The sequence below is a fragment of the Myotis daubentonii genome, chromosome 5 (assembly GCF_963259705.1).
Source record: "Myotis daubentonii chromosome 5, mMyoDau2.1, whole genome shotgun sequence".
Lineage (NCBI taxonomy): Eukaryota > Metazoa > Chordata > Mammalia > Chiroptera > Vespertilionidae > Myotis > Myotis daubentonii.
This window is the reverse complement of record NC_081844.1, coordinates 109,175,818-109,203,130: the sequence shown is the minus strand read 5'-3', so window position 1 is coordinate 109,203,130 and position 27,313 is coordinate 109,175,818. Positions and strand designations below refer to the sequence as shown.

The window sequence follows — 27,313 nt, the reverse complement described above, 5'->3', positions numbered from 1 at the left end:
GGGTGTGCACGTGTCTGTTGGAGTCCCTGCTTCCGGTTCTTTCCGGCTTGAATCCAGCTGGGCACGGCTGTAGGGGTGGGCTCCACTCCCGGCCCGGAGCGAGGGAAGGTGGCCGGCGGTCTGGGAGAGGCTCTTGGGTTTGCAGACATCCTCTCCCGGGGAGAGCTGAGTGCGGGCGGGCGTCTGGGGCCTGCGGCCTCGGGTGAGAGACACTCACATCCTGACCGCGTCGCTGAACTCAGCGTTTCCCTCCGGGGTGAGCGTGAGCAGCAAACCCCGGGGCCTGTGGCTTGGTCCCCGAGGCGCCACCCAGGACTCGAGACCAGGTTACAGTTACACTTCCTGCGCACATCAGGTTCCAGCCCCGCGGCTCCCCCACCGCCCTCGGGCTGCTAGGGAAGGAGCTCAGGGAGCGCAGGCCCCGCTCAGTTACACACGCCAGCGGCCCCCCGCGCCTCCATCGCCCTCGCACCGCTGGCGTTTTCTCCGCACGTGGTGACCGCGACGCGGGAGGGTCCGAAGTGGCCAAAAGCCTCATTTTTTTTTGTTTTTTTTTAATATATTTTATTGATTTTTTACAGAGAGGAAGGGAGAGAGATAGAGAGTTTAGAAACATCAATCAGCTGCCTCCTGCATACTCCCCACTGGGGATGTGCCCGCAACCCAGGTACATGCCTTTGACCGGAATCGAACCTGGGACCTTTCGGTCCGCAAGCCAACGCTCTATCCACTGAGCCAAACCGGTTTCGGCACAAAAGCCTCGTTTGGATAAAGTGGGGCGGACGCGGCTGCAGCCCCGGCAGCCGCCTTGGGACTCGGGGCTCAGCCCGAGGCAGAGCTGCCGGTGAGGACGGCGAGCAGCCGGAGTCCCAGGTCATTCCCGCGAACGGCAGAGGGAACTAACCCTGGAAACTCCCTCCTCAGACTCCTTACTTCTTGCCGTAACCGAGGGCCTTGTTTAAGCCGTTGAGTCAGTTTCCTTTTCTTTTCTTTTGCATTAAAGGCATCATGACTGAAAGAGGGGGTTTCCAGAGGGTCCTGCCATGGTCTAGGGCAGTGGTTCTCAACCTCCTGGCCCTTTAAATACAGTTCCTCCTGTTGTGACCCAACCATAACATTATTTTCGTTGCTACTTCATAGCTGTCATGTTGCTACTGTTAGGAATTGTCATGTAAATACCTGACATGCAGGAAGGTCTCAGGCGACCCCTGTGAAAGGGTTGTTCGACCGCCAAAGGGGTCGCGACCCACAGGTTGAGAACCTCTGGTCGAGGGTGAGCGGGCGAGGACGGTGCAGAATAGCGCCCGGCTGGGCCGTGACGTCCGGCACAAATAGAAGTCCCCCTCCTCCGGGCGGCCGCAGCCCCCTCCTGGGGTGCAGGGCTTGTCTAGGGGGCAAGCTGTGCAACCCCAGGGGAGGGGAGCAGGTGGGCTCCCGGGAGGGGTCCTCACACAGGCACGCGGGCCGCTCCAGCGGGAGACTCAGCCCACGCTCCCGGGCCTCACTGCCTCCTCCAGGGACCCCTGCAGACCGGCCTCTTGTTCTCGCCCCAAAACTGCCCTCGTCCCCAAAACTGCCCTCGCCCCAAAACTGCCCTCGCCCCACTCAAGGAGCCATCAGTGCCCTAGACCGTTGCAGGGTCCTGGACACATGTTGGGTGGGGGAGGGAGCGGCTGATGGTGCCGGCCCGGACCCCGGAGCAGGCAGGTAGGTTCCCCAGGTCTCCATCTGAGCATTTCCACTACCTGGCCTGTGTCGCCAGCACAGCCCGGGAGGCCATGCGCTGTGGGCAGCCCCAGCTGCAGGCTCTCTGGGCAAGCAGTCCGGCGCTGGTCTGGGGGCCCCCTATCAGCTTAGCCGTGGTCGGCAAATTGCGGCTCGCGAGCCACATGTGGCTCTTTGGCCCCTGGAGTGTGGCTCTTCCACAAAATACCACGTGCAGGTGCGCACGTACAGTGCGATTGAAACTTCGTGGCCCATGCACAGAAGTCGGTATTTCGTGGAAGAGCCACACTCAAGGGGCCAAAGAGCCACGTGTGGCTCATGAGCTGCAGTTTGCCGACCACTGGCTTAGGGGACTGCCAGGGTCTGGAGTCCGGGAGGTCGCCTGGCCAGGGAGGATGGAACCAGGACAGGCCCAGAGGCAGGGGAGGGGGGAAGGTCTAGCCCGCGGGCCTCTCTGTGTCCCTCTCTGTCTCCGCAGGCCTGACCTGGGGGTCACAGCCTGGCACAGGGGCACACACAGCCTTGCCCACTGGGGCGGCAGGAGGCAAAAGAGCAGAGTCACTCCTAGTTGCTGGGTGCCGGCATCTGTAACTCATGGGACATCCCTCCAGTCCCCAAGCTCTGCTCCGGCCTCCAGGGCCGCCCAGGCTGTGGCAGAGCCCCCAGACCTGTGCTGCCCAATATGGTTGGCACTAGTCACATGTGGCTTTGCCCATTTCAATTCGTTCCGGTGAAGTCAAATGGAAAGCTCAGCTCCTCAGTCACACGAGCCACATTTCAAATGCTCAGTGGCCACGTGTGTGCCTGGAGGCTCTTGTATTGGACAGAGCAGATTCTAGAACATTCCATCATTGCTAAAAGTTCTATTGGGCCATGCTGGGCCAGATGCCTGCCCGGACCCCTGGGTCCCCTAGTGCTGCCTCCGTGGGCGCTCAGGGAGCAGCCAGGAGCCTGCCCAGAGGAGGTGGTGAGGTCCAGTGAGTCCTTAGGATGAGCAGGGCTTGGCAGCTGGAGGGACAGGGAAGGGAGTGGCAGGCCACAGGAACAGCATGTGCAAGGCACGGAGGCTGGGAGCACCCGCCGTATACGGATGGGGGTGAGTGAGTGAGGGGTGGGGGAGGGGACACAGGAGATGGGAGGCTCTGGGCTTTGGGCCCTGGGGGGCCAGGGACAGGGTTAAGCTGAAGGGGCAGGACCAGACCTGCACTGAGGAAGCCACGCTGCCTGGGGCTGGATGGAGGCCTGAGGATGGTGGAGGCGGCTGCACGGGAGGGAGAGCGCTTCTGGTCATTCTCGCCCCTGAGCCCGGGGGCTGGTCACACACTCAGAAGCCGCTGAGCTGGGAGAGCGGCCCTTGCCCTTGATCCGCAGCTGAGCCTGGAGCTGAGGGCACTGGCGGCAGAGGGCCTGCGAGGACGCGGGAGGAAGGCGACCTCGCCATTGGACAGACGGAGCCGAGGCCGAGCCGCCTGTGCTGCTGAGGTTTCCGCGCCGGGAGCCCTGTCGTGGGTGCAGTGCCTGGCGCAGGAGTGGGGTGGCGGCCGGTGGGGGAGGCTGAGGCCTGGCACCAGCCAGCAGCCTCTCCATGGCCCGGGATTGGCCCTGCTCCTGGCAAGGACATGTTGGCAGGCCACTGGCAGGCTGGGGCTCCGCCGGGTGCTAATGTCCTCTTAATTAGCCGGGCGGGCGCTTGCCAGGCACCCGCCACCGCGGCTCAGTGCAAAGCCTGCCCGGCCTCGGAGGGACCCGCATCGGCTGCGCTGTGGGCGGGTGGGTGGCCAGGGGGCCTGGGAGCTGCCTGCAGAGGCCACTCAGGTCCCCTCGGGCGTCGCCATCCAGGAGGAAGACAGAGAGAGGATTTCTGGGGTCACAGGGATTTTCAGTAGCAGCCACAGGGCAGGCCAGACAGCACCCCTTTGCTCTAGCGGAGCTGGCTAGCCCCCGTTGAGCTCCTGTTCCCCCAGCAGAGCACCGCCTCCTCCTGGAGGTCCTCCTGGAGCTCATGGTAACTCTGAGGTCCCCCCAAGACAGTAGCTCATCATGGGGGCCCCTCAGGCTTGGTTCCTGCCTTTGAGGGGCTACAGTTTAGGGACAGGGGGTGAGGGTCACAAATCTGGTAAATCTGATGAGAGCCATGAGCCTGGGTCCTGAAAACTACATGTCTCTCCTTAATGCTCATCCACAGCCTCTGGTCTATTCGTGCCTCAGTTTCCCTATTTGTAACCAAAGGCTCTGAAGCCAGTGATTGCCAGGGATGCCTGCAGAGATGGGGTGATGGGTGTGGCCTGGATGGCACAGCTGGCGGGCCCCGCGGGCAGCAGGGAGCCGGGCCTGCCAGGATCCGCCCTGGACTCTGCTCTTCCCACGTGGGGCTCCCGCGAGGGGCACAGGCTGTACCAGGCTGCGCTGAGGGCACCGCGGAGGCAGCAAGACCACAAAGACCCATTCACAGGCCCGGGCCCGGGGCTGTTGTTATGGGGAACTGAGCGTGGACGTCTGTGCAGCTGGGACGTGGCTAACGCTCTGGCCCCTCACGCAGACCTGGGCCGCGCTTGTCTCCCTTGCAGAAAAGGGAAACTGAGGCTCGGACCGGACGAGGACGCGCTCCGCCACAGCCTCTAAGGGATGCTGGCAAGAAGCTCCCAGGACGACGTCACCCGCTTTCAGAGACAGAGGCTGCGAGGGGCCCACAGAGACAGGTGCGGGCGAGGGTGCGGGCTTCTCGCAGGGACTGAGAGGCAGAGCCAGCGTGAGCCTCAGAGCTGGTGTGAGGGGGCCCAGGAGGGAGCAGGTGTGGGGACACCCCGGCGGGAGACTCAGGCAGGTGCCTGAGAGGGGGGCAGCCCCAGCAGCCGCCCCAGCCTGCCAGCCACATCTGGTTGGGCTGCGAGGCCAGGGTTTCAGTCCTGCTTTGATCACTCCCAGCGCGGAATGGAGTTGCATTCCTTTTCCTTTTCTTCGAGATCGATCGATTTTTAATTATGGTAAAATTCACATGGCATAAAGTGAGCTATTTCCAAGTGCGCGGGTTTCTGTAGCGTTTAGCACCTCCACAGCGCTGTGCGTCACATCTACCGCAGACATTCCTGCCCCAGGGAGCTCCCATCAGGCAGTGCTCCCCCTCCCCCAGCCCCAGGTGCGCCACCTGCTTCCTTCTGGTCCCCTCATCTGGGAGCAGGGAAAGGAAGGTTTGTGGGAAGCGCAAGTGGATATGGCCCCTGCACGGCGCCTGCAATTCTCCTGGTTGCCAGTGATTTCACGCCGGTTGGGAGAGGAGGGCCCAGGTGAGAGGCCCCGCTGGGCTCAAAGCCCTCGCCCCAGGATCAGGCCGGAAGCACAGCAGGAACCCACAGGCCCCAGAAGAATGGGGCGGAAGTAGCCGTGGTGACAGGGGGTCACTGGGACGAATCGCCAAGGCATGGGAGCAAGATGCACAGCAAAAACACCCAAGCCAAAGCCGAATAAACAAAACAGAAATCTTCAGAAACAGAGCTATGCCTTTCTATATCTAAGTACCTATCAATGTCGCCTGTCAATCAATCAATCAATCAATCAATCCATCAGGCAACTGCCTGTCTGCACCACCCGGGTTCCCTCCTCGCCTTCCCCGAGTCTCCGTGACACTGGACACTTCCGTGTCCGGCGAGGTCACACGGTCCCGACTGCAGGCCCCGCCTCGGGTCCCTCTGGGGAGGAGGGACACAGACGCTATTGTTCTGGGCCCCACAGGATCCCTGGGCTGGCCACTGGGCAGCCTGCTGCCTGGTCTGGGAGGGAAATGAGGCCACTGGGAAGGGCTGATCAGCCAGCTCTGAGGCCGGTTTCCTGAGCCTTGGAGACGGAGCCCCCCTCTCTCCAGTGAGGCCACCTCAGAGAATTCCGTGCCCACTGCAGGTGAGCAGGGCTGTCCCACAGGAAATCTCAAGGTGACCCTGGCACAACGCCAAGGACAGGGGCCAAGCCAGGTGGCCTTGGCACATAACTGCCACGGACAAAGCATAGTGAGTGCCCCATCACCAAAGGCCTTCAAGCAGACCGGGCAGCTTTAGGCTTTATGTGGTACATGGGCCACGGCTGGGCAGAGAGCAGCACAGGAAGCATTGGTTTGTGTTTGAGGGTTTCACTGTTGGGGGGAGGGGGAGGTGTTCTGGCCAAGGCAGGACATCCGCAGCCGCCACCCAAGTGTCAACGCACGTGGGGCAGTAAACGAACCCGGCCCGGCAGACAGCGGAATATTACGCAGCCAAGAAAAAGAAAAGGAAGCCGCTTAAGCACTGAAAAACTGTGGGAAGACACACCAGGTAATAAAAGCAGGTGGAAATACTGTTTAAAATGGAGAAGAAAAATAAGAAACAGAGCCACGCTGGCTTGTGTTTGTGTAAAGAAAGGAAAACACAAAAAACAAGTGTAACAGCAGGTACTGAGGCGGTGGCCTGGGAATGGGGAGGGGGAATGAAGGCCTTTTTACATTCTTGGAGTTTCGAACTACGTCAGCGGTTCTCAACCTGTGGGTCGCGACCCCCCCTGGGGGGGGGAGTCGAATGAACCTTTCACATGGGTTGCCTAAGACCATCGGAAAACACATATATAATTACATATTGTTTTTGTGATTAATCACTGTGCTTTATGTTCAATTTGTAACAATGAAATTGGGGGTCACCACAACATGAGGAGCTGTATTAAAGGGTCTCGGCATTAGGAAGGTTGAGAACCACTGAACTACGTGAACGTACTGTCTATTTGGAAATAATCTGGCTCGCGGCATTCTCCAGCCATGCCGCCAACACCCAGTCTGGCACCCCACAGCCGTCCCTACATGCCTGCTGTTACTCAGCCCCCTCACCTCTGAGCCTGGTATTGGCCAGATGCTCTGGGTCTCCCGAACTAGGTCTTCCTGGGTCCTGAGAGTGGTCAGAGCCCGTGTCTGAGAGGCCTCGGGGACGCTCTGCCCACCTGAGTGGTCCCACCTGAGTGGGGGATTGATATCTCTTCCACAAAAGGAGAAACGGAGGCTCAGAGAGGGTAAGTAACTTGCCCAAGTCACACAGCCAGTGAGATCCCAAGTTTCAACGTGATTTCCCAGCATCCAGAGGGTGTGCTTTGTGGGAGGGATGCTATGGGGGTGCCCACCGGGGCCCCAGGCTCTGCCAATAAACCCACAAAGCTGAGAAGGTCACACCTCCTGCCCCTGGAGGAGAAAACACCCTGGAGGGGGTTCCTGGGGGAAGCACAGGCTCAGAAGACCAGTGCAGTCCCTCTGCTTTCGCCTGGAGACCTCGTGGGCAGCCTGTGGTCACACTGGCATTCCAGGGGCCTGCCTGGCATGTGGGGAATGTCCCCGCAAAGGCCTTGCCCTTCGGAGAGGCTCGGAAAAGGGAAGTGCTCCTAGCCAGGGCGAGGCGGGGGCTGCAGCCAGTCCCCTTTGGAGGGTGGAGAGTTGGGGCCCTGGAGGATGAGGGTGTCACCCCTCCCTGTGCTGGCTCCGGGTCCTGTGATGTGGGGGTCTCGGGTATGAAATGGAAGGCACACTGGCCCCAGAGGCGGGACCTGGGCTCAACCTTCAGGGCTGCCCAGCCTCTAGCACCCCCTGCCCTGCCCAGTAAGAGGGCACACTGCCCACCCACTGCCCCGAGGCCACAACCCGCGGCTCCTGCTGGCCACGCCCCGACACCTATTGGGGCAGCCAGGCTGGGTGGTGCCCGGCCACTGGGAGCTGGTCTTCAAGGCAGTGTCCCCGGAGCGAGCCCTCAGGGAACCCCACCCCCCTCGCTGGAGGGCCTGACTGCAAGGCCAGGGCTGGGTGAGTTGGGGTCTGCAGACCCCTCCCCAGCTCCTGGCCCGCCGCCCTCCACCCCAGGACCCACAGGCCCTCGCAGGGGCTTCTGGCGGCTCCTTCAAGGCTCTGCTCCAAGGCCACCTCCTCCAAGCAGCCTCCGGGCCGCCTCCGCCCCGTTCCAGCGTCTCCCCACAACCTCAAACCTGGCTCGCGCTTCCTCCCCGCTAGGCTTGGGGTCGGGGCCTCCGAGGGGTCTGGGCTCTGAGCGAGTCCTGAGTCTGCGGCGCTGCGGGGGCCCTGGCATTGGGGGCAAGGATGGCGGCCAAGGTGGGGGGCCACAGAGGCCCGCGGGGCAGGAGGAGGGCACGCGGCGAGCCGGGCCGCCACCCGCGCCCCCGGGGCCCCGGAGCTGCAGAGCCGGCTCCCGCGGCCGCGAGCCCCCTCCCACGCCGAGCCCCGCAGCGAGGGGCGGGGCCTGGCGGCGTGACGTCACCCGCCTATAAAGGGGCCGGGGCGCGGGCGGCTTTGTGGAGCGCTGCGGCGGAGCGCGCGGGACCGCGGTCGGGAACAAAGAGCCGGGCGCTGCCGCGGGGACCCGCCACCGACCGCCGGGCCGCGCCGCGCCGGGGCCTGCCGCCCGCCGCCACCATGACCGCCAACGGCACGGCCGAGGCGGTGCAGATCCAGTTCGGCCTCATCAACTGCGGCAACAAGTACCTGACGGCCGAGGCGTTCGGGTTCAAGGTGAACGCGTCGGCCAGCAGCCTGAAGAAGAAGCAGATCTGGACGCTGGAGCAGCCGCCCGACGAGGCGGGCAGCGCGGCCGTGTGCCTGCGTAGCCACCTGGGCCGCTACCTGGCGGCGGACAAGGACGGCAACGTGACCTGCGAGCGCGAGGCGCCGGGCGCCGACTGCCGCTTCCTGATCGTGGCGCACGACGACGGCCGCTGGTCGCTGCAGTCCGAGGCGCACCGGCGCTACTTCGGCGGCACCGAGGACCGCCTGTCGTGCTTCGCGCAGACCGTGTCGCCGGCCGAGAAGTGGAGCGTGCACATCGCCATGCACCCGCAGGTCAACATCTACAGCCTGACCCGCAAGCGCTACGCGCACCTGAGCGCGCGGCCGGCGGACGAGATCGCCGTGGACCGCGACGTGCCCTGGGGCGTCGACTCGCTCATCACGCTGGCCTTCCAGGACCAGCGCTACAGCGTGCAGACCGCCGACCACCGCTTCCTGCGCCACGACGGCCGCCTGGTGGCGCGCCCCGAGCCCGCCACGGGCTACACGCTCGAGTTCCGCTCCGGGAAGGTGGCCTTCCGCGACTGCGAGGGCCGCTACCTGGCGCCGTCGGGGCCCAGCGGCACGCTCAAGGCGGGCAAGGCCACCAAGGTGGGCAAGGACGAGCTCTTCGCCCTGGAGCAGAGCTGCGCCCAGGTCGTGCTGCAGGCCGCCAACGAGAGGAACGTGTCCACGCGCCAGGGTGAGTGGGGACGCCGCCCCCGCCGCCCCCCACCCCCGTCCCTGCACAAAGCGCACCCCACCCCGGGCCTCCCAGCCTCCCGCCCTTTCTCGCCTGCGGCGCCGCCGCAGTCCCGAGCGCTGCCCGGTGCGCCCCCGCTAGGCGCCCCGGCCGCCTCGTCCCGCCCCGGGACTGGCGCTCCGGCCCGAAGGAGGGGGCGAGAGGTGGGGCTTTGCCCAGCTTCGCGCGCCGCCGCTCCACCCCCACCCTGGCTCCTGGTTTGCGGCTCCCCGGGTGCCATTCTCCGACCCCCTGGCCCAATCCGGGTTCTCCCCACGCGCGCTGATCCCTCGGGTCGGCCGGCCCAGCCTGGTGGAGGCGACACCCCTCGCCCATTTCCTCGACCCCCTCCCCGGGTCAGCGGGCCTTTATCTCAGGGGCGGAGGCGAGGGTCATCACACGCCCGGTAGCGCCCCCGACCCCCTCGGGCCGCCTTTCGAGGGCGGGAGGGAAGGCTTTCATCTCCGCGGGGTGCGCTCCGCCTCTCCGCGCTCCCGGCCTTTCTCCACCTCCTGCGGTCGGGAGGGGTCGGCCTCCGCTGGTGTGAGGCCCCGGGGTCTGCCCTTCCCCCGCCCTCCTCCTGCGCCTGCCCTCGTCCGAGGCCGCGGCCTTTGTGAACAGGGGGGCGGGCTCCTCGGCAGGGACCTCCCTCGCCCCCTTTGTCCTGCTCGGCCTCTGCAGATGGGAAAACCAGATGCGCCGGCGGGGGAGGGGAGTCCGCTTTCTGCGGGTCCCCCCTGCGGAGGACTTCCCCCCGCGGCCCGCCAGGCACCCGCCCTGCGCCCTGGGCTTCCCCGGGCCGGGGCGCACTGCTCCGCGGTCTCCGAGGGCAGCTGAGCGCCAGCCCGGAGCCCGCTGGCAGCCCCCACCCCGAGGGAACCCACCCGAGACCCCGGCCTGCAACTGGCTGCAGGTCCCTGCTTCCTCCCCGGGGCCTCCCGCTGACCGGGCCGTTTCCTAACCAGAAGTGAGCCCCCCCTTCCCTCCTCAGATCCCCCCTTCCCTCCTCAGACCCCCCTTCCTTCTGGCGTCCCTGCCCCTTCGGTGAAGGAGGCCCCACTGGAGGGACCTGAGGGGTCTTGACCCCCGGATGGAGGCAGCTGGGTGGAGCCCAGCCAGTGCCCCCTCCTGCGGGGCTGCCTTCCTGCCGCCGGCCACGCCTGCCCGCCCGGCTGGGGGTGGGTGAGGCCCGGAGAGGTGAGGCCTGCTGCCTGCTCACAGCTAGGAAGGGGCGAGCAGAACTGGGTCTTTTTGACTCTAGAGTGGGCTCTTATCTGCACCCCCTGCCGCCCAGCCTCGGGGGCACACGTGGCTTCCGGTCTGTTCTCACTGCGCTGGGTGGGGCAGGTCTCCCACTTGTTCAGCAGACAATGAGCCCCTGACAAGTGAGACAGGCTGAGGCCTGAGTGCTGAGCAAGTGGGCATGTGGTGGACTGTTCCCTGGGGGCTGATGCTCTCACTGGGAGAGGACCAGCATCCCAGAGGGCAGGCGGAGGCCTGGGGTCCAGGAAGTATATCGGGATTCCAGATTATATGGGGGGGGGGGGGCTTTCTGAGACAGGCGCTTGAGCTGCCCTGAAGGCTGTGTACAAGGTAGCTCAGGTGTGTGGCCCGGTGTTGCAGCACAGCCTGTGCAAAGGCCCCGGGGCAGGGAAGGGCCGAAAGCCCAGCTGAGCTCGCTGTGGCAGCCATGGGCCAGCCTGGACAGATGCCTGCTCCTCTAGGAAAGCTCCCTGGGGTGTCATGATGTGATTCAGGCTGATGGGGCAGAAGCAGTTGGAACTTGGGCCAAGAGAGGTGTGTTGGCTCATCTGTGAGTTTAGGGGAACATGGAACTGGGGGAGGGGGCTTTGGGGCCTGCTATTGGGGCTCTGGCGGCTTCAGATCTTGGGGTCTTAATCCTGTTCTCACGTGAGCTGACCCTGGATCTTTGGGGGGCGGGTGAGGAGGACCGAAGGACCCAGAGCTGGCATTGGGGGTGGGGGTGTCTGCAGAGGCCATTTTGGACAGGCCTGCGTGGCAAGGAGGCAGCGCCCGACACACACACACACACACACACACACACACACACACACACACACGGAAAGGCAGCCAGGAAGGAGGAGGATCCTGGGCTGGTGGCTGCGGGATGTGAATCATCCCCAGGCCTTCAGCTGCCTGGTGGGGGTGGGGTGCTCCCACGGAAGCTGCAGCCTGCTCTCCTGCCTCAGTTTCCCCATCTGTAGGGCTGGCTCCAGGCTGCCCTGTGCACATTTTCAGCCAGCCTTTATATCAGGGCCACAGTTTGGGGCAGGGTTTGCCGCCAGGGAGTGGGGGCCTGGCAGGTGGCACACGCCTACCCCGGGTCCTGGGGGGAGCTGTGTGGCTGTGATCACAGGTGAGGACGTGGCTTGGGCAGGGGTGGAGGGTGGCAAGGGCACTCTCCTTGGGAACCCCACCTGCCCTGGGCTCCAGCCAAACCCTGGGCAGTGCCTCATTCTCAGCTGGACCTGCAGCCTCCTTGCGGCTGCCCGCTGCGCCTGGGGACTCCGTGCTAAGGAAGTGCCTGGTCTCAGCTGCTCAGAGGCAAGGCTGGCTGGCTGAGGAGGGCTTTGCAGGATGTAGAAGAGTTCTCACGAGGTGGGGCATGTCAGGCCCAGGGAATGGCTTAAGCCAGGGTGGAGGAGGCATTTGAAGTGCCCAGGTATTGGCAAGAGTGACCAGAAAGAGGGCAAGGGAAGGGAGGGGAGGGGAGGGGGGATGGGGCCAGGATGCTTCCAAACCCCTCCCCTAAACTGAGTGAGGGGGGAGTTCCCTGGGAGTTTGGGAACTGCTAAGGCTGGAGGAGGTGGGGGTGGGGGCCAGGGTGGTGTCAGGCAGGGAGGGGGTGGGGGATCCAGGTGTCTGGGGCTCTGGAGGAAGGGGGTGGGTGTGCCCATGGGCTCCATGGAGCCCCGTACCCTCCCTCGCCAGGGCTCCTATGGCCTATGACTCAGGTTTTCTATGCTGCTGTTGATGTAAAGAAAAATCCCAAAGAAAACCCTGTTTCCATGGCAACCCAGCTCCAATTAGAGACTCCAAGGCCAAGAGGGGCCTCTCCTTGCCTGGGCCTGGCCTTGGAGCCAGGAGGGGCCCTGCTGGATCGCAGGGCGGCGGTAGCCCCCCTTCCCCCACCCCTTCCTGTTGGGGTTGGAAGACCTGGTGTCTACGTGGCACCAGGCCCCAAACCCTCTCAACCCCCAGCAGAATGGAGAGGCGGGCCCTCTGCCAGGCAGAGCGCAGCTGAGGTGGAGACGAGGTGTTCCCCATGGCGCCCGCCTGCCCCGCTCTGGGGCCCTCGCTGGCGGGCCTGGGCCTTTTCATCAAACCTGGACACCCCGGGTGTGGGGTCTGAGTGGGGAGCAGATGGCGGGCATGGCCCTGGGCGTGGAATGTGCGCGGCGGAGCCTCCCTTTGTTCCTCTAAGGAGGATGCAGTGAGGACCCCGTGGCTCGCGCCCACGTGTGCCCACATCCACTGTCCACGGAGCGGAGGGCAGAGGGCCCGGCAGGAGCCTGAGTGCCCACCTTCCCTCCTAGAGCCGCCAGGGCCCAGTACTTTCCCTCTGGGTGACCTTGGTCAAGGACACCACCTCCCTGCCTCAGTCTCCCTCTTTGTGAAGCGGGGGTGAAGGTCCCCACCCATTGGTGCTGGTGTGGGGCATGTCATTGGGTTAAGAAGGGGCGGACACCTTTCAGGCCCTCGGAGCGGCGGCTGGAGAGCTAAGGGTGGGCCCCCGGGAGGTGCGCTCAGACCCCGGCCCCGCCAGCCCCCAGGTTCCTGGTCTGAAGGGACACTTGACACCCATCACCATGGTCCTGACTTCACAAAGGCATCAAGGCCCAAAGGTAACACCCTGAGCCCAGGGCAGACTCCCGTGGCTGCCGTTCTGAGAGCCCAGGGCCCTGGGGATGTGAATTTGTTCTGTTGGGACAAATGAGAAACGATGCAGATCATGTGCAAATCGAGATGTGCAGGGGGCGTAGTGTCCGCAGGGAGGCCAGGGTCCCCGTGCTGCCGGGGAGCTTGGGAAGATGTGTGGCTCCGTGTTTACGCGTGTGCACGGGTGCGAGCTTCCTAACTTCCTGAGAGCCTCAGGTTCCACTCCGGGGGAGGAGGGCGTGGCCTTGGCCACCGGCCCCGTCCCCCCCAGGAGTGGCACTGCCACCCTCTCCCTGTTCTCTGCCCCACTGTCCGCGTCCTCATGGTTTTTGGTTGTTTTTAAAGCAGATCCCCGGCATCAGGGCCTTTCATCTTGAAACGTTTGTAAAATGAGGCCTCAACCACCACATGCTGAACAATTAACCCTTCATGTCTCATCGAGGGCCACAGGCAGTCCCAGGTCGGCTCCGGAAGGTGTCGGTTCTGTCCTCAGGGAAAGTGACATGGACAGGATGCAGCCGGATTGCTCCTGGCTGGCCCGGCTCTGTCCTCGCGGTTCGGCGCCCCCGGCGTTGGTGGGAGGAGGGCAGGCGTGGGTACCAGCTCGAGGCTCTCCCCCCAGGTATGGACCTGTCGGCCAATCAGGACGAAGAGACTGACCAGGAGACTTTCCAACTGGAGATCGACCGCGACACCAAAAAGTGCGCCTTCCGCACCCACACGGGCAAGTACTGGACGCTGACGGCCACCGGGGGCGTGCAGTCCACCGCCTCCGCCAAGTAAGTGCCGGGGCCGCCCGTCACTGCCCGCGCTCGCAGCGGCCCTTCCTGGGGGACCGGGCCTGGGGGCTCCACCTGACTGTCCGTCTCCCCCAGGAGTGCCAGCTGCTACTTTGACATCGAGTGGCGCGATCGGCGGATCACACTGCGCGCGTCCAACGGCAAGTTTGTGACGGCCAAGAAGAACGGGCAGCTGGCCGCCTCGGTGGAGACAGCAGGTAGCCGCCTGAGGGTGCCCCAGCCCCCCTCCCTGCCGGGTGCCACCGGCGGTCACTCACCAACACCCCCGAGCCTGCCCTGTGCTGGGCCTCCCCCAAACTCCCTGCCAGCCTCCCCCCAGGGCTGGCGGCAGGGCCACCCCAGGTTCCTGCTCTCCCAGCGTCCCGGCCACACCCGCGTGAGCTCACGCCCCTCCTTCCTGGGCCAGGGGACACGGAGCTCTTCCTCATGAAGCTGATCAACCGCCCCATCATCGTGTTCCGCGGGGAGCACGGCTTCATCGGCTGCCGCAAGGTCACGGGCACCCTGGACGCCAACCGCTCCAACTATGACGTCTTCCAGCTCGAGTTCAATGACGGCGCCTACAACATCAAAGGCAGGTTCTCCTGGGGGTGGTGCTGGGTGGGCCCCAGTGTCCGGGCCAAGGAGAGTCGTCGCCCCCCCCCCCCCCCCCCCCCCCCGCGGCGCTGTCTCTAGGGCTCAGCCTGGCCTCCCTGTGACTGGGCTTGGGCCATTCCAAGCCCCAGAGGGCAAATGTCGTGAGGCCACCAGTGACCCTGGATTGGAGGGAGACTTCCCAGCCCACCCCAGACTGGACGGGGCAGGAGGAGCCAGGTTCCCAGAAAGGATGGGCAGGGGAGGACGCACCCTGAGTTATGGGACCAAAACTCTGGATGGGTGCGAGGGAGGCCTGGGTGGAAGCGGAGATTGCTGGGTGGGGAACGGAACGGGGCCTGACAGGGGAGGACGCACCCTGAGTTATGGGACCAAAACTCTGGATGGGTGCGAGGGAGGCCTGGGTGGAAGCGGAGATTGCTGGGTGGGGAACGGAACGGGGCCTGACAGGGTCTCGCTCCCCCCAGACTCTACAGGCAAGTACTGGACGCTGGGCAGCGACTCCTTGGTCACCAGCAGCAGTGACACCCCTGTCGACTTCTTCTTTGAGTTCTGCGACTACAACAAGGTGGCCATCAAGGTGGGCGGGCGCTACCTGAAGGGGGACCACGCGGGGGTCCTGAAGGCCTGTGCAGAGACCATCGACCCCGCCACACTGTGGGAGTACTAGGCCCCGCACCCCGCACCCCGTCACCCCTCCCCTCCCGCTAATTCCTCTCCAGGTGGCGCCGCCACCCTGGCGAGCCCCTTGCCTTTCCTACGGTGTCCCCCCTGCTGCCCTGCGTGGCCTCTCCCGGGCGGTCAGCGCTGCGGCCTGGCCCTTAGCAGGACTGGGGACCCTCCGCCCTCTCTGCTGTGGGCGAGGCTGGCACCTCTTCTGACCTCAGACAACTCTGAGCCTTATTTCCCCCAAGTGGCTGAGGAGCAGTGGGGGCTAGAGCCCTGGGTGTGGCGGGGGTTTAACTGGAATCTCCTGCCCCTCCCCCCAGCCGAGGTTCCCCCCAACTTCCCAGGGGCCGGGCCCTTGCCCCAAGCCCTTCGGTGGCCCCTCGGGAGGAGCGCCTGCAGGGCCAGGGGCTGAACCAGAGTGCCCGTCACCTGTGCCCTCCGCACGGAGAGGACTGCCCTGCCCTGCACGTCCCCTGTGCTCCGGGGACCCTGCCCCTGTCTCTCTAACCCTGGCCAAACTGGAAGCAGAATATGACCAAATCAGTATTTTTTTTTTTTTAATGAAACGTCCTTGTTGGAGGTGGCGCAGGCAAGCCTCGGGCGGCATCTCCAGGCCTTCGTGCCTCTGCTCGCTAGTGGTGGGGCAGGGAGGGCACCTCCCCAAACCCAGAACCTGCCTCCACCTCCCAGGGGTGCTCACTGGCCCTGCCCTCCTGCCCCCCTGCTGCCCTCCAGCCAGCGTATTGGTGCTCCTTGTCTGACTGGATTCTGGGTCTCAGGGTGGGACAAAGCCGCGTGTCCCCCTCAGCTGGGAGCCTGTGAGGAGACACCCAGCCCTGACCCATGGCTCCCAGCCGCACCCCTGCCGGCCCCCACCCCCTGTCCGCCATGCATCTCACTCTGGGTGTCTTGGTCTTTTATTTTTTTGTAAGTGTCATTTGTATAACTAAATGCCCATGATAGTAGCTTCAGACTGGAAAGAGCAAATAAAATAACACAAAACCAGCACCGAGGCGGCCTGTGTGTGTGGGATGAGAGCAGCGGGGAGGGGCGGGCCAGGGCTCTGAGCAGCCAGGACACCTCTGGGGACAGAGGACCCTGCAAAGGGATGGTCTGTCCCTGCACTGGGGTCCGACTTCCTGGTTCCTGCATGTCCTGCCGCCTGGGGCCTGAGGCCCGGGCAGGAGGCTTTGAGGTGGCCTGCGCCTGCATGTTTAGAGCGTAGCCATCAAGCCAACAGCGAACCAGGTGAGCACACGCGCTCAGGCAGGTGGCCTTGACTGGAACTCGAAGGGCCAGGCCCTTCAGTAATGCAGGAGGGCCTGTTCCAACGGGCCCCGGCCCCTTCCAGTGGGCTGTCTGGTGGCACAGGGCCTGGGAGGGCGGGCTGGATGGCCCAGCTTGCCGACCAGGTGAGTCCTTGCATCACAGCAGGATCCTGGCCCAGCTCTGGGTGGGAGGGAGGCAGGCCTTTTCCCACCTGTAGTTTCCAGGTGCAAGGGGAGACCTGGGACCTGAGCCCACGGTGACCACCACGTGGCCAGCAGCGGGGACTCCTGGCAGACGGCTCTGGGCTGGTCCTTCTATCTTTCATTTTATTCAGGGCACCCCTTGGTGGGGATGCTGGGTACCCATCTTACCGAGGGCCAGAGTAGCAAGTCAACCTTCCGTGTGGAACAGGGTGCCACGTGCGTGTGCAATAAGGCGGTGGTTGAGGAGGGACAGGGACAGGGATGTGCTGTGCGGGGGGAGGGGGGTGTGGGGGGAAGGGAGGGGGGGGACACTTGGGGCTCCGCCAGCCTGGAGCCGCCTGGTTCCCACTTGGATGCGGGAGCAGTCAGCGGAAGCGCTGATTGGCTGCTGATGACGAAACTGAGATGCCTGCGCTGTGATTGGTGGTCCCTGGGGGAGTCTCGAGATTGACAGGAGCAGATGGGGGCTACAAAGGGATGCTGGGCCTCCAGCTGTGTCCTGGCGGCCAACCCGCGCCCGTTAAAGCCGGGCTGGAGGCCAGGAGCGGCTCAGTGACGTGGAAGGAACAGCTGCGCGTTCCAGGCCTGGGGATGGGGAGCGGCGGGAAGGGGTTCGTTTGGGGTGGGGACCCCAGTCGGGCACTTGTACATCCTGCGGGGTGAGGTAGCTCCCTGCGGTGCCAGGGGCAGAAATGGCCTGTCCGGGGATGTCCCCAGGGTCCCCTCTTACATCCCCGAGGCAGGTACTGACTACCGTTAGTTCTGCAGAAATGGCTCCTGCGCGTTGGGAGGCTGTGGGTCCGGGGTGGGGGGCGGGGGGGGGAGGAGGCGCAGGCTTATGGGGGAGGCGCTCGCACCTATGCTGAACGGCGCCTTCTGCGGGTCCAGCCCAGGCTTGTGCCGGTCAGCGGTGTGTGCTCAGGTGTGTGGACAGATGTGCACCGTGTGCAGGGCGTGGGCATGGCCTCCACGCTCAAGAGTCCTGTGTGGGGCTGGTGCAGTCTCAGACGCAACAGGGGGACAAGCACTTTGTCCCCAAGGAGCCGCCCGCAGTGCTGAGGGACCACAGCCTGCGGACGCTCAAGGGCTGAGCGGGTCCTGGGAGGGTTCTAAGGGCAGCGAGAAGGGAGCTACGGCACATTTCTCCCTCCTCATCCTCACCTGCCCGCCCAGGCCGGCACTTACTATCACTGGGTTTACCCCCTGTGCAGCGGGAAGTCGGGGTTACAGGGTGAAGGCGCGGTTACGTTTGTGGGGGGAGGCGCAGAGCTGGGGGTCTGCACACACACAAAGCCCACGGGGAAGATTCTGGATACCACAGCCCTGGACAGCCTGGGCGGACTTTCCCTGACCACTGACTGCTGGCCCACGCCCTCTCCTGAGGGTTTTAACGGGCACCTTCATGGTCAAGCCACAATGTGCTGATGGAGAGGAGGCGACTACAGAAAATGGTTCACCCACTGAACCCTGCGCGAGAGGGAAGACGCGGGTGGGGAGGCGGCCGCGGGTGGGGAGGCGGATGCGGGTGGGGAGGCGGCCGCGGGTGGGGAGGCGGCCGCGGGTGGGGAGGCGGATGCGGGTGGGGAGGCGGCCGCGGGTGGGGAGGCGGCCGCGGGTGGGGAGGCGGATGCGGGTGGGGAGGCGGCCGCGGGTGGGGAGGCGGATGCGGGTGGGGAGGCGGCCGCGGGTGGGGAGGCGGCCGCGGGTGGGGAGGCGGCCGCGGGTGGGGAGGCGGCCGCGGGTGGGGAGGCGGCCGCGGGTGGGGAGGTAGGCGCGCACGAGAAAGGGATGTTGAGAAGGCTGCTGGGGAGTCTGGCGGGAGCTAGTTAACACCCGCCTCGCTGAGGCTGCGTGAGGATGAGGCCCGCACACCTGGCTTCCCAGTTTTGTGAAACGTATTGTATCATCATAGGAAAAACCACACAGGAAGGAAATGCAAACTATCAGCAAAAAAAACTTACCAGCAGTTACAGACTAAATCCTCACCTGAGGCGAGAGCGAGATGCGGGAACATCAATGGCTGCTCACCTTGAACCAAACCCGCTACCTTGTGGTTCACGGGATGATGCTCGGACCAGCTGGGCCACCGGCCAGGTCTAGCAATGGTCACCTTTATCCAACGAAGCACTCCTCTTTCTTGATACTTTTCTCTGTTTTCAAATTTTAAAACATTTATAAGTGGCAACTGTGTATCTAAAAGCGGTACTTGTAAGGGTGGACGCTGGGGCTGGGGCGGTACAATCACAAGTGCTCCTGACCTGACGCCGCTGGAGCTGGAGAAAGGGGTGAAGACACGGGCGATGCCTCCAGGAGGTGGCGGGGGGGGACCTCAGGCGGCGGGCAGCCCTCCGGTGCCCGCGGGCAGAGCGCTCAGCTCTCGCGAGGCTTTGCAGGGAGGAACCCGGTAACGTCATCAAAATGCCCCCAATCCTCTGATTCTCGTGCAGGTGGAGGTGTGCGGGGTGGGGCGCACATGGAAGCATGTGAATTCCCGCAGCGGGGAATGCAGAGTAACTTGTGGCCATTCTACACACAGAAATCTCACAGGCCCCAGCCGGTTTGCCCATTGGATAGAGCGTCGGCCTGCGGACCAAAGGGTCCTGAGTTCGATTCTGGTCAAGGGCACGTACCTTGGTTGCAGGCTCCTCTTGTTAATGTAAAAAGATTCAAACCTGTAAAGAATTTTTGTGAGTTTATTTGAGCCAAACTGTCGACAATTGCCAGGAAGCAATATCAAAACGGATTGGGATAGTGCTCCGGAGAATGGAGGTTTCTCACCTATTTTTATACACTGCAGTCAGAGGAGGAGATGTAGGTGGGTTACAAGAAATCCACTGGTGACAGATTAGAGAGGCGGGAGAAAGCAAAGCGGAGAAACCTCTAGGACTGAATAAAAAGTAAGATAATAGACACATCACTTAGGTGGGTAACAGTCAACAATTAACATGGTAACAATAACAATGAAGGAATTTATGCTCTCTGTCCTGGCGCCCAGGCCTGGGGGGTCAGGAAAAAAGGGAAGTTACAAGTTACCCTGACATTTCAAGGGTGTGTTATCGTAGATGCTCAGTTAGGTAAAGGTGACCTTGTCAGGGAAGATACCGGCCTAGGTGAGGTGACTACCCACCACAACTGCTTTTAGTTCAAGTTTAATTTCAGGCCATCCTTGTGGTGACTTTAGGTCTTAGAGTCCGCAAGACCGCCACGCAGGCCTCCCCTGAACTGTCAGGTTAGCACGTGGCCCCTTTCGTCCACTCCCCGGCCCAGGCCCTGTTCAGGGTGTGCAGGGGGCAACAATGTGTTTCTCTCACATCGATATTTCTGTCTTTCCCTCTCCCACTCTCTCTAAAAAAATCAATGGAAAAATATCCTTGGGTGAGGATTAACAACAACAAATTTAATTCACTTAAAAAAAAAACAAAACCCTAGTCGGTTTGGCTCAGTGGATAGAGCATCGGCCTATGGACTGACAGAAGGGTCCCGTGTTTGATTCTGGTCAAGGGCACATGCCCAGGTTGTGGGCTGGATCCCCAGTAGGGGGTGTGCAGGAGGCAGCCGATCAACGATTCTCTCTCATCATTGTTTCTCTCTTCCTCTCTGAAATCAATAATATAAAAAGAAGTTCCTTATAAAACATCAGTGGAGCCCTGGCCGGTTTGGCTCAGTGGATAGAATGTTGGCCTGCGGACTCAAGGGTCCCAGGTTCGATTCCGGTCAAGGACATGTACCTTGGTTGCGGGCACATCCCCAGTAGAGAGCGTGCAGGAGGCAGCTGATCGATGTTTTTCTCTCATCGATGTTTCTAACTCTCTATCCCTCTCCCTTCCTCTCTGTAAAAAAATCAATGAAATATATGTAAAAAAAAAAAAATCAGTGGAAAAATATCCTTGGGGAGGATTAAAAAAAATCTCACAGAAGGCCTAGAAAGGACAGATCAGAGCTATTTCAGAGCCGCAGACCTGGAGAGGAAGGCAGAGAGCGGGTTGCAGGGCAAGGTCTGAAATTATTTTTGTAAGAACAAAGGCCCGAGCCCCTGTGCAGGTCTGGAGTTGCAGCATGCCAGCTGGTACGTGTGACTGTTACGTGGATGAAGAAAGATTGTAGCAGTTTAGGAAAAGAGCCATCACTTTAAAACTAAAACGGCCTTTTCAAGCGAGAGGCAACCAGCCTCTATTTGAAATCAGTGAGAACAGCTACGCAAGAATGACTAATTCAGGCGGAAGCCCAGAGAGTGTTCGGATTAGGAGACAAAGCAAGGAGCACTCAGGAGAAGGGGAGGGGACAGTCACCCAGAGAAGGAAGGTGTTGCTCAGGTGCAGGCAGGCTAACAGTGATGTTAATGAAGTGTCCCCAAGTTTCAGCTGCCCGTCAGGTAAGCGAATCTGCTTCCTTGTATCTTTGCACAATTCTTTGGGACACAGTGTCGCCCTGGGCCCAGTCCAAAGGTCGTTTTAGGCATTTTAAAATTCCAAAGATTTGAGGCCTCAGGTAACCAAGGTGGTTCCTGCAGGATGGCAGCTCTGGCTCCGTTGTTAAATGATTGAAACTGTAGAGGCTCTGATATTGCTGCAAATGTGCAACATGCCCAGGAACAAGGACTAGGCAGCACAGGTAACTTTAAAACGCACCGATCCCATGGGAGGATTTATCTCAGAACACAGGTGACCCTCCAACAGCGCGGTTTGAACGGTGCGGCCCACCTATGCGAGGATTTCTTTCCATGGACCCTCTCAATTTGAACCTGCGTGTTTACGGGCCACTGGTGCTGGGAATCCAGGCACTTGATGAGGGGGCGACTGGAGTGAGATTCGGTTCCCGACTGTGTGGCGGTTGACGCCCCCTTACTGCATTGCTCAAGGGTCAGCTGTACTTTTTTCAGACATACAAAAATAAATAAATAAAAGAATCATTCAATAAAATGTTGCAAACAGCAGGAGAGGGATAGCCCTGTTTTATTAAAGTTTTGAGCTCCCACCTGTGCCCAGAATGCCCTCCAGGACCTGGGGCCGATTCCTGCAGGTGGGAGCCTGGAACCCAACAGGAGGTGCTGTGAAGGGGCCAGTGGCAGGGAAGAGGCCCTCCAGCCGTAAGGCAGGACCCAATGCTGGGCTCCTCTGCCGGGTGGGCGCCCTCTGCTCTGCAGCTTGTCTCCAGACTCGGAGGGTGAGGGTTCTCCCATTCTCACCCAACCTTCAGAGAGGTGGGGCGGAGCTTCTGCAAGTGGCTCGGGGGGGGGGGGGGGGGGGCATCTGCTGCAGCAGCCTGGAGGAGGGGCTGACCACAATTTCTCAAAGGACATTTTGTGCCAAAAAAAAAAAATAAGCCACTTGTGCCCAACCCGGTCCACTTCTCTCCCGGGCAGGGGAGGAGGGAAGAGCTTCCTCCCCAGCGGCTGCTGCACTGGGATCAGATCCGGCCGACCCCTGTGGACTGGTGCTGAGATCACTCACCCCAGGAATCTGGGGACCCTGTGGTTTCATGGGAGCAGTGGGGCCATGCAAAGAAACAAAACCAGAGGGGAGTGTGCACAAACATTTATTTACAAAAGTCCAAGGTACATATGATACAGACTCTGTACATAGTAATTAAAACAGGGTTATTTTATGTTTTTACTACCAGAAAGTAAAGAAAACATTTAGTAATCATTTCTGCTATTTTTATAAAGTGACAGGCCATGCACTTTTAAGTTTTAAAATCCTTTGCGAAGTGCAAATACTAGATTCCTCTCTCCAGTTTTAAGGCAAGTGGAGCGGGACTGTCGCTGGGCGGTATCTGGCTCTGGGAGCACGCGGCCCAGAGGGGAAGGTGTCAGGCGCCGCTGAGCATCCTGCTTGGTCCCCGGAAAGGGGCTGATCTCTGTGGGTTCCTGTCACTTGCATCTTGCAGCCACTGGCTTGTCAGATGATTCCGGCCCCATCTCTGGCCCAAACCCCATCACTAGCAGGACAGCTTCTTGAGGACCCGGGATCCAGGTCCTGCCTTCAGGGCCCTGAGGTATCTAGAGGGTCAAACAGGGTTGAACTCATGACCTGTGAGCCCCACTGGCAGGAATGCCTCCCGGGGAGCCAGGTGGGTGGGTGGGTGAGCAACAGCCAGAATTCTCCAAGGACAGGTTCTCAGGTTGGCCTGGGGGGGCCATTACTCTGCTTGTTGCAAGCCAGGTCCCTGGGAACTTGCTGGATGGCAGTGACAGGCACGTGCTACCTGCCCCAGGCCCTCCATGGAGCCACAGAGCCCGCTGTGGGCCAGAGGTGGAATGAACCCACTCAGGCCTAGGAGGCCAGGGTGAGCGCTGTCACTAGCGGGGCAGGGCAGTGCATGGGCTCACCCTTCCCACGGGCGGGATGTCTGTTGGGGGCTCACTGTTCTTAGAGAACCCCCTTTGGGGAAGAAAGCAGAGGGCACATGCTTTCTCAGGTCCTGTCACTGCCATTCAGGTTGGCACCAAGGTGCAGGTAGCCCCCGGCAGCGGAGACCAATGCAGGCCTGTCCTCATGGGTCCCACCTCATGCCCAGGTGCCCGGCTGCCTGCACAGCCTCCCCTGAGGAAGGGCAGTGCGGGGCAGCTTAGCACACTTATCCGTTCTAATTCTGGAAACATCTGAGAGGCGGAAGGCAGCAGGTGGCCACACGCAGTGCTGCTCGCGTCCTGCCGCGGTGAGCAGGCCTGGGCGGCGCAGCCTCTGGAACAGGGACAGGGAGGGTCATCGGCTCCCCTCCTCTCTGAGGCCTGTGGTGCCCTCTGAACTTCTGGGAACGCCCCGACATCAGACACAGCAGTGGAAACTGGACCAACACAGGGAGCCAGGCAGGCTTGGCCCCAGCGGAGGCCTCCGCTCTGCACACGGCTGGGGTGAGGACAAGCAGGGACCCCAGAGCCTCAACGAACCTCAGGACAGGGCAGCGGCTAGGCCTGCTGAGCACCTGGCGGGGCAGCACCTTGGGCGGGTACTGAGCACAAGCTGGGGCCTCTGTCCCCCTGGAGAAACCCACCGCCCCCCGAGCCTCAGGGGAGCTGCTCCCGCCTGGCTGCTGACTGAGAAGGCTCCCCGGGAACTGCTGCCCCAAAAAGGCCTTCCATTTGGCAGAGTCTCAGGGCCGTCCGGCTGCCTGACCTGGGATAAGGTGACTTCCCGGGGACTGCGGGCGACTAGTGGGCCACGGAAAACAGTAAATGCAACGTAGCAAATGCGAACATTTTAGCTAAGTCACAGAACAGAACCCACAGCACGATGGTCTCACCTGAGCAGGCCGAGAGGAGAGGACAGACCTCTGAGCTGTCGCCAAGGTGGCGCCCTGGGGTTCTGGACGTGGGGGACATGGTCTGTAGCTCCCCCACCTTGTATGGTGCTCTTGGGCCTGTGGCCACTGCTCTAGCCTCTTCACGGGGTCCAGCCGGCTCAGAGCGCCTCATTCTGGGGCCCCAGTGCAAGGGGGTGCTGCGGCACTGGCCTGGGACACGACTCTCACCTCTCTCCAAACGGCACTACTTGTTGCTTCAGCTTTATTAGGAACCTGACAGCTGTGGCGAGGAAGGCCTATGTGGTTTCTCATCAAGACGCCTGTTGTCTGGTGACGAGGGGATGGAGGCAAACCTTCCCCTGTCTCTCTCTGCAGGGAGCAGTAACGGAGCAGAGGTGACCACCTGCACCAGGGGCCATTGCACTGGCTGCCAGGATGGCAGACCTCTTCGGAAGGGGGTGTGGCTGCCCCGAGCTCTGGTCAGCAAGAAGTAGCCCGCCAGCCACTCGCTTTTAGGAGTCAAGCCCATCATCCCTACCTAGAGAGCCTGGCACAGCCACTGGCCGCGGGGTGGACAGGGATCTCACCAAGCCCCGCCTGCACACGCTGCTCAGTGGGGCGCCGAGGGGCAGGGCGAGGGCGTCAGAAGCGATGGCGCGGCTGGGGGCCAAAGTGCATGGGCAGGTTGTGCTCCAGGGGCAGGTGGACGGGGGCAAACTCGTAGTTGACCCGCACATTGGGCAGAGGCGGCACGTAGGGTGCCGGGATGGGACCCATGTTGAGGGGGAAGTTGTTGAACATGGGCCGCACGGGGGGCAGGGCGAAGGGGGGGTGCACGAAAGCGTAGGCGGGGATCGGCGGCTGGTGCAGGTTCTGCGGGACGGGCCTCGGCAGGGCTTCCATCCTCTGGACTTTCTCTGGCGGCTTCTCCAAGGGGGGCCCGATGCGCTTGAAGGTGTTTTCTGAGGAGAGAAAAGAGGCTGAGCTGAGACTCCCCTTTAGAGCCAGGGCCTGGAGGCCCTCACAGGAAGCCATGTCATGCTCTGTGGCCTCAGGGTGGGCCTGCTGCCTTAGTCTGGTTTGGCTGCTCCTTGTTCTTAAGCTGCAACCTACCCCTTGGGACCTGCCTGCCATCAAGGAGGCGCTGAAACTGTATCTAAGCTCTCGGGCTTCCCACAGGGAGCAGGACGGGATGAAGTGTGTCTACAGCCACCTGAGACCAAATTCCCGGGTGGCCCTGGCCAGGCAGGGCCTGTGGAGGGGAAGGGGGAGAAGCACTTGCCTCCGTTCTTTCTTTTCTGTTCCTCTTCGGCTTCCTTCTGGATTTCCTCAATTAGCTTCTCATCATCTTCCTAGAAGAACAACAAGGTGATAAGCTGGCTCCCCACCAGCTGCATGCAGTGTGGAGGCCCCACCGGGACACTGGGACGCCAGTTAGTGCTGGTCAGCAATGGGTGAAGCCAGAAATCTGCTGCTGACCAGTGGGCCTTCATGTCACTCCTTCCCAGCTCCCGGAGAACCCTCCTTCACCACGGGAGGCTTCAGGGCAGGGGGCCTGGGGCTGGGCCCAGCCTGCTTTGTTCACTCAGCTACAGGTAAGCAGAGGGAGGTCCTGTCTCATGCAGCTCGGGGGGTTGGGGAAGCTCGTAAGGCTGGGTGGGCAGTGCCCGATGATCCCGAGCTTATAGCCTCTGAGCCCAGCAGCCTGGCTGGCTCCCTCCCTGCGTGGGCTGCACTAATGTCTGCTCAGGCCCTCGAGCCCTGAAGCCAGCCCTTAGTGCCTCGGCGGCTGGTGGGCTGTGGAAGCAGCAGCACCCGCCAGTGAAGCCCGGGCCAGGTCTCAGTGCAGGAGGAAGGGCACAGCAGGTTCAGAACAGACCCTGCCATGCCCCTTCCCAAACTCAACACCTGGTGGACCGGCTATGCTGACTGGCACTTCAGACTTGGATTACCCAGCCTGGGCGCAGGAGCCAGAGGGGCTCTGGGCAGGGTGCGGAGCAGGGCAGGACCCTGCTGGCCGCATCAGCTGCACGCTTACACTGAGTGACCGGCAGGCCTGGTCTGTTTTGGGTCTTCCAGCTGTGGCTCTAGGAGTTAAGAGCAGCCAAGCTGGAGACGTGCAGGGAAGGGCAGTGGTGCCCAACGTGGGGCAGGAGCTTTGGTGCTTCAAGAGCCTGCTGGACACCGTGTTTCCTCCGGCTGGGTGTGCTCTGGGGGGAGCAGTGTCAGTGGTAAGTCTGCATTTTCCACGCCGACCTGAGGCTCTGACCGGCTGAGCCTCCCATGCAACGTCTCAGATGTGGGTGGAGTCACAGAGCGGAGGACGAGCTGGGAAGGACCCTGGGAGTCCCAGGCCCAGAGGAGTGTGGCAGCGCCTGGTGGGGCTGAGCAGTGGACGGTTCGCAGATTCACTCCGCGTGGTTTTAATGTCCCGGCCAAGACAGCAGTTCGTGAGGTCGCCAGGTAGTCACGAGCCCCTGATGCTTTCACTCAGTCAGCGTGTCAGACACCTGCGCTGTGCTAGACACTGTTCTACGTTTACTGGTTCACCTTCTGGTCAACAGCGAGACGGATGGAATGAGTGAACAGCTACATAATATTGTCCCTTTCTTTGCAGATAAGAGCTTTTAGGACAGAGCCCCTGGAGATTGGGCTCTGTGGGCAGCAGTGGGCGCCTCACTGAACTGCGCTTCCATTCTCCAGGCCTCAAATGATGGTCTGGACTCAGTGGTCTCAAGGACTCTTTCCCACTCCGACATTTGAAAATCCTTATCATTAGACACCCAGCCTCCCCTGGCCAGCTGTGCTGAGCAAGGCAAGGGGAAGAGGAGGCGTGACAAAGGTTAAGACCCCATCATGCATTTCGGACGCTGCCATGTGCTTGAGCACATAAGAGAATCGCATGTCCTGGAGGAATGCTGGTGGGTGTCATGTCCACCCCCGGGTAATGCATAAAAACGCTAAAAAAATCCAAGATGCGGTCACCCCGCCTCTCTGAGAACACACTAAACGAGGAACTTACTGCTCTACAGGTATTCACTAAGCCAGTCAACACAAAGTAATCAGGGGCTGGTGGACAGACTGAGGCCTTCATGTGAATGTCAAGGTAAGTTCTACCAGGTATCCAGACTAGGAGCTGGCAAACCTCTACTTTGGTGCCAGAGGGAAGTGGTGAAGGCGAAGGGAAGCAGGAGTGCAGTGCCTACACCTCGCAACAGGTAACCCGGGGCGAGCTGCTGAGCACCCGCGTCTCAGCCCCTCATGGAAAACTGGCTGCTGGAAGGACGGATGAGCCCCAGTGTGTGAAGGACTCAGCACGAGGCAAGCGCTCATGATTAAAGGTAGGAAAGTCTGACAGACGGCAGGCTAGAGTTCAGAAAGATGAGAAGTTTCGAGAAAAAATGGTACAGATTGGGAGATGCCCCCAACATTTCTCTCAGTGGCTTCTTTAGGTACAAGTGACAGGCTTCTTGACTGGTCATTTATTAATTATAACTATTAGTACTACCTTCACCACCACCACCAGTACTACCTTCACCATCACCACCATCACTAATACTACCTTCACCACCATCACCACCATCACTAGTACTACCTTCACCACCACCATCACCAC

At 61.7% G+C, this 27,313-nt stretch overlaps 2 protein-coding genes across 6 annotated transcripts in view; one reads left to right on the top strand and one right to left on the bottom strand.

The window, feature by feature from the left end:
* Positions 1-8,015: 8,015 nt before the first annotated feature.
* Positions 8,016-15,991, top strand: FSCN1 (fascin actin-bundling protein 1). The gene is made up of 5 exons (XM_059699360.1): positions 8,016-8,981; positions 13,543-13,699; positions 13,796-13,917; positions 14,127-14,294; positions 14,782-15,991. Exons 1-5 carry the CDS (start codon positions 8,150-8,152, stop codon positions 14,982-14,984), a joined length of 1,482 nt encoding a protein of 493 aa, XP_059555343.1. The 5' UTR covers positions 8,016-8,149; the 3' UTR covers positions 14,985-15,991.
* Positions 15,992-21,974: 5,983 nt separating this feature from the next.
* The window catches only part of RNF216 (ring finger protein 216), a 119,264-nt gene continuing 113,925 nt past the window's right edge, over positions 21,975-27,313 (bottom strand). For 4 of the 5 annotated variants that reach the window (XM_059699354.1, XM_059699351.1, XM_059699353.1 and 1 more), the window contains one exon: positions 24,816-25,049. In XM_059699354.1, coding sequence (XP_059555337.1) covers positions 24,831-25,049 — 219 coding nt within the window. In that variant the 3' untranslated portion in view covers positions 24,816-24,830. Of the gene's footprint in view, positions 24,660-24,815; positions 25,050-27,313 lie in introns of those variants that run through there. The other variant, XM_059699359.1, reaches the window with a different exon arrangement.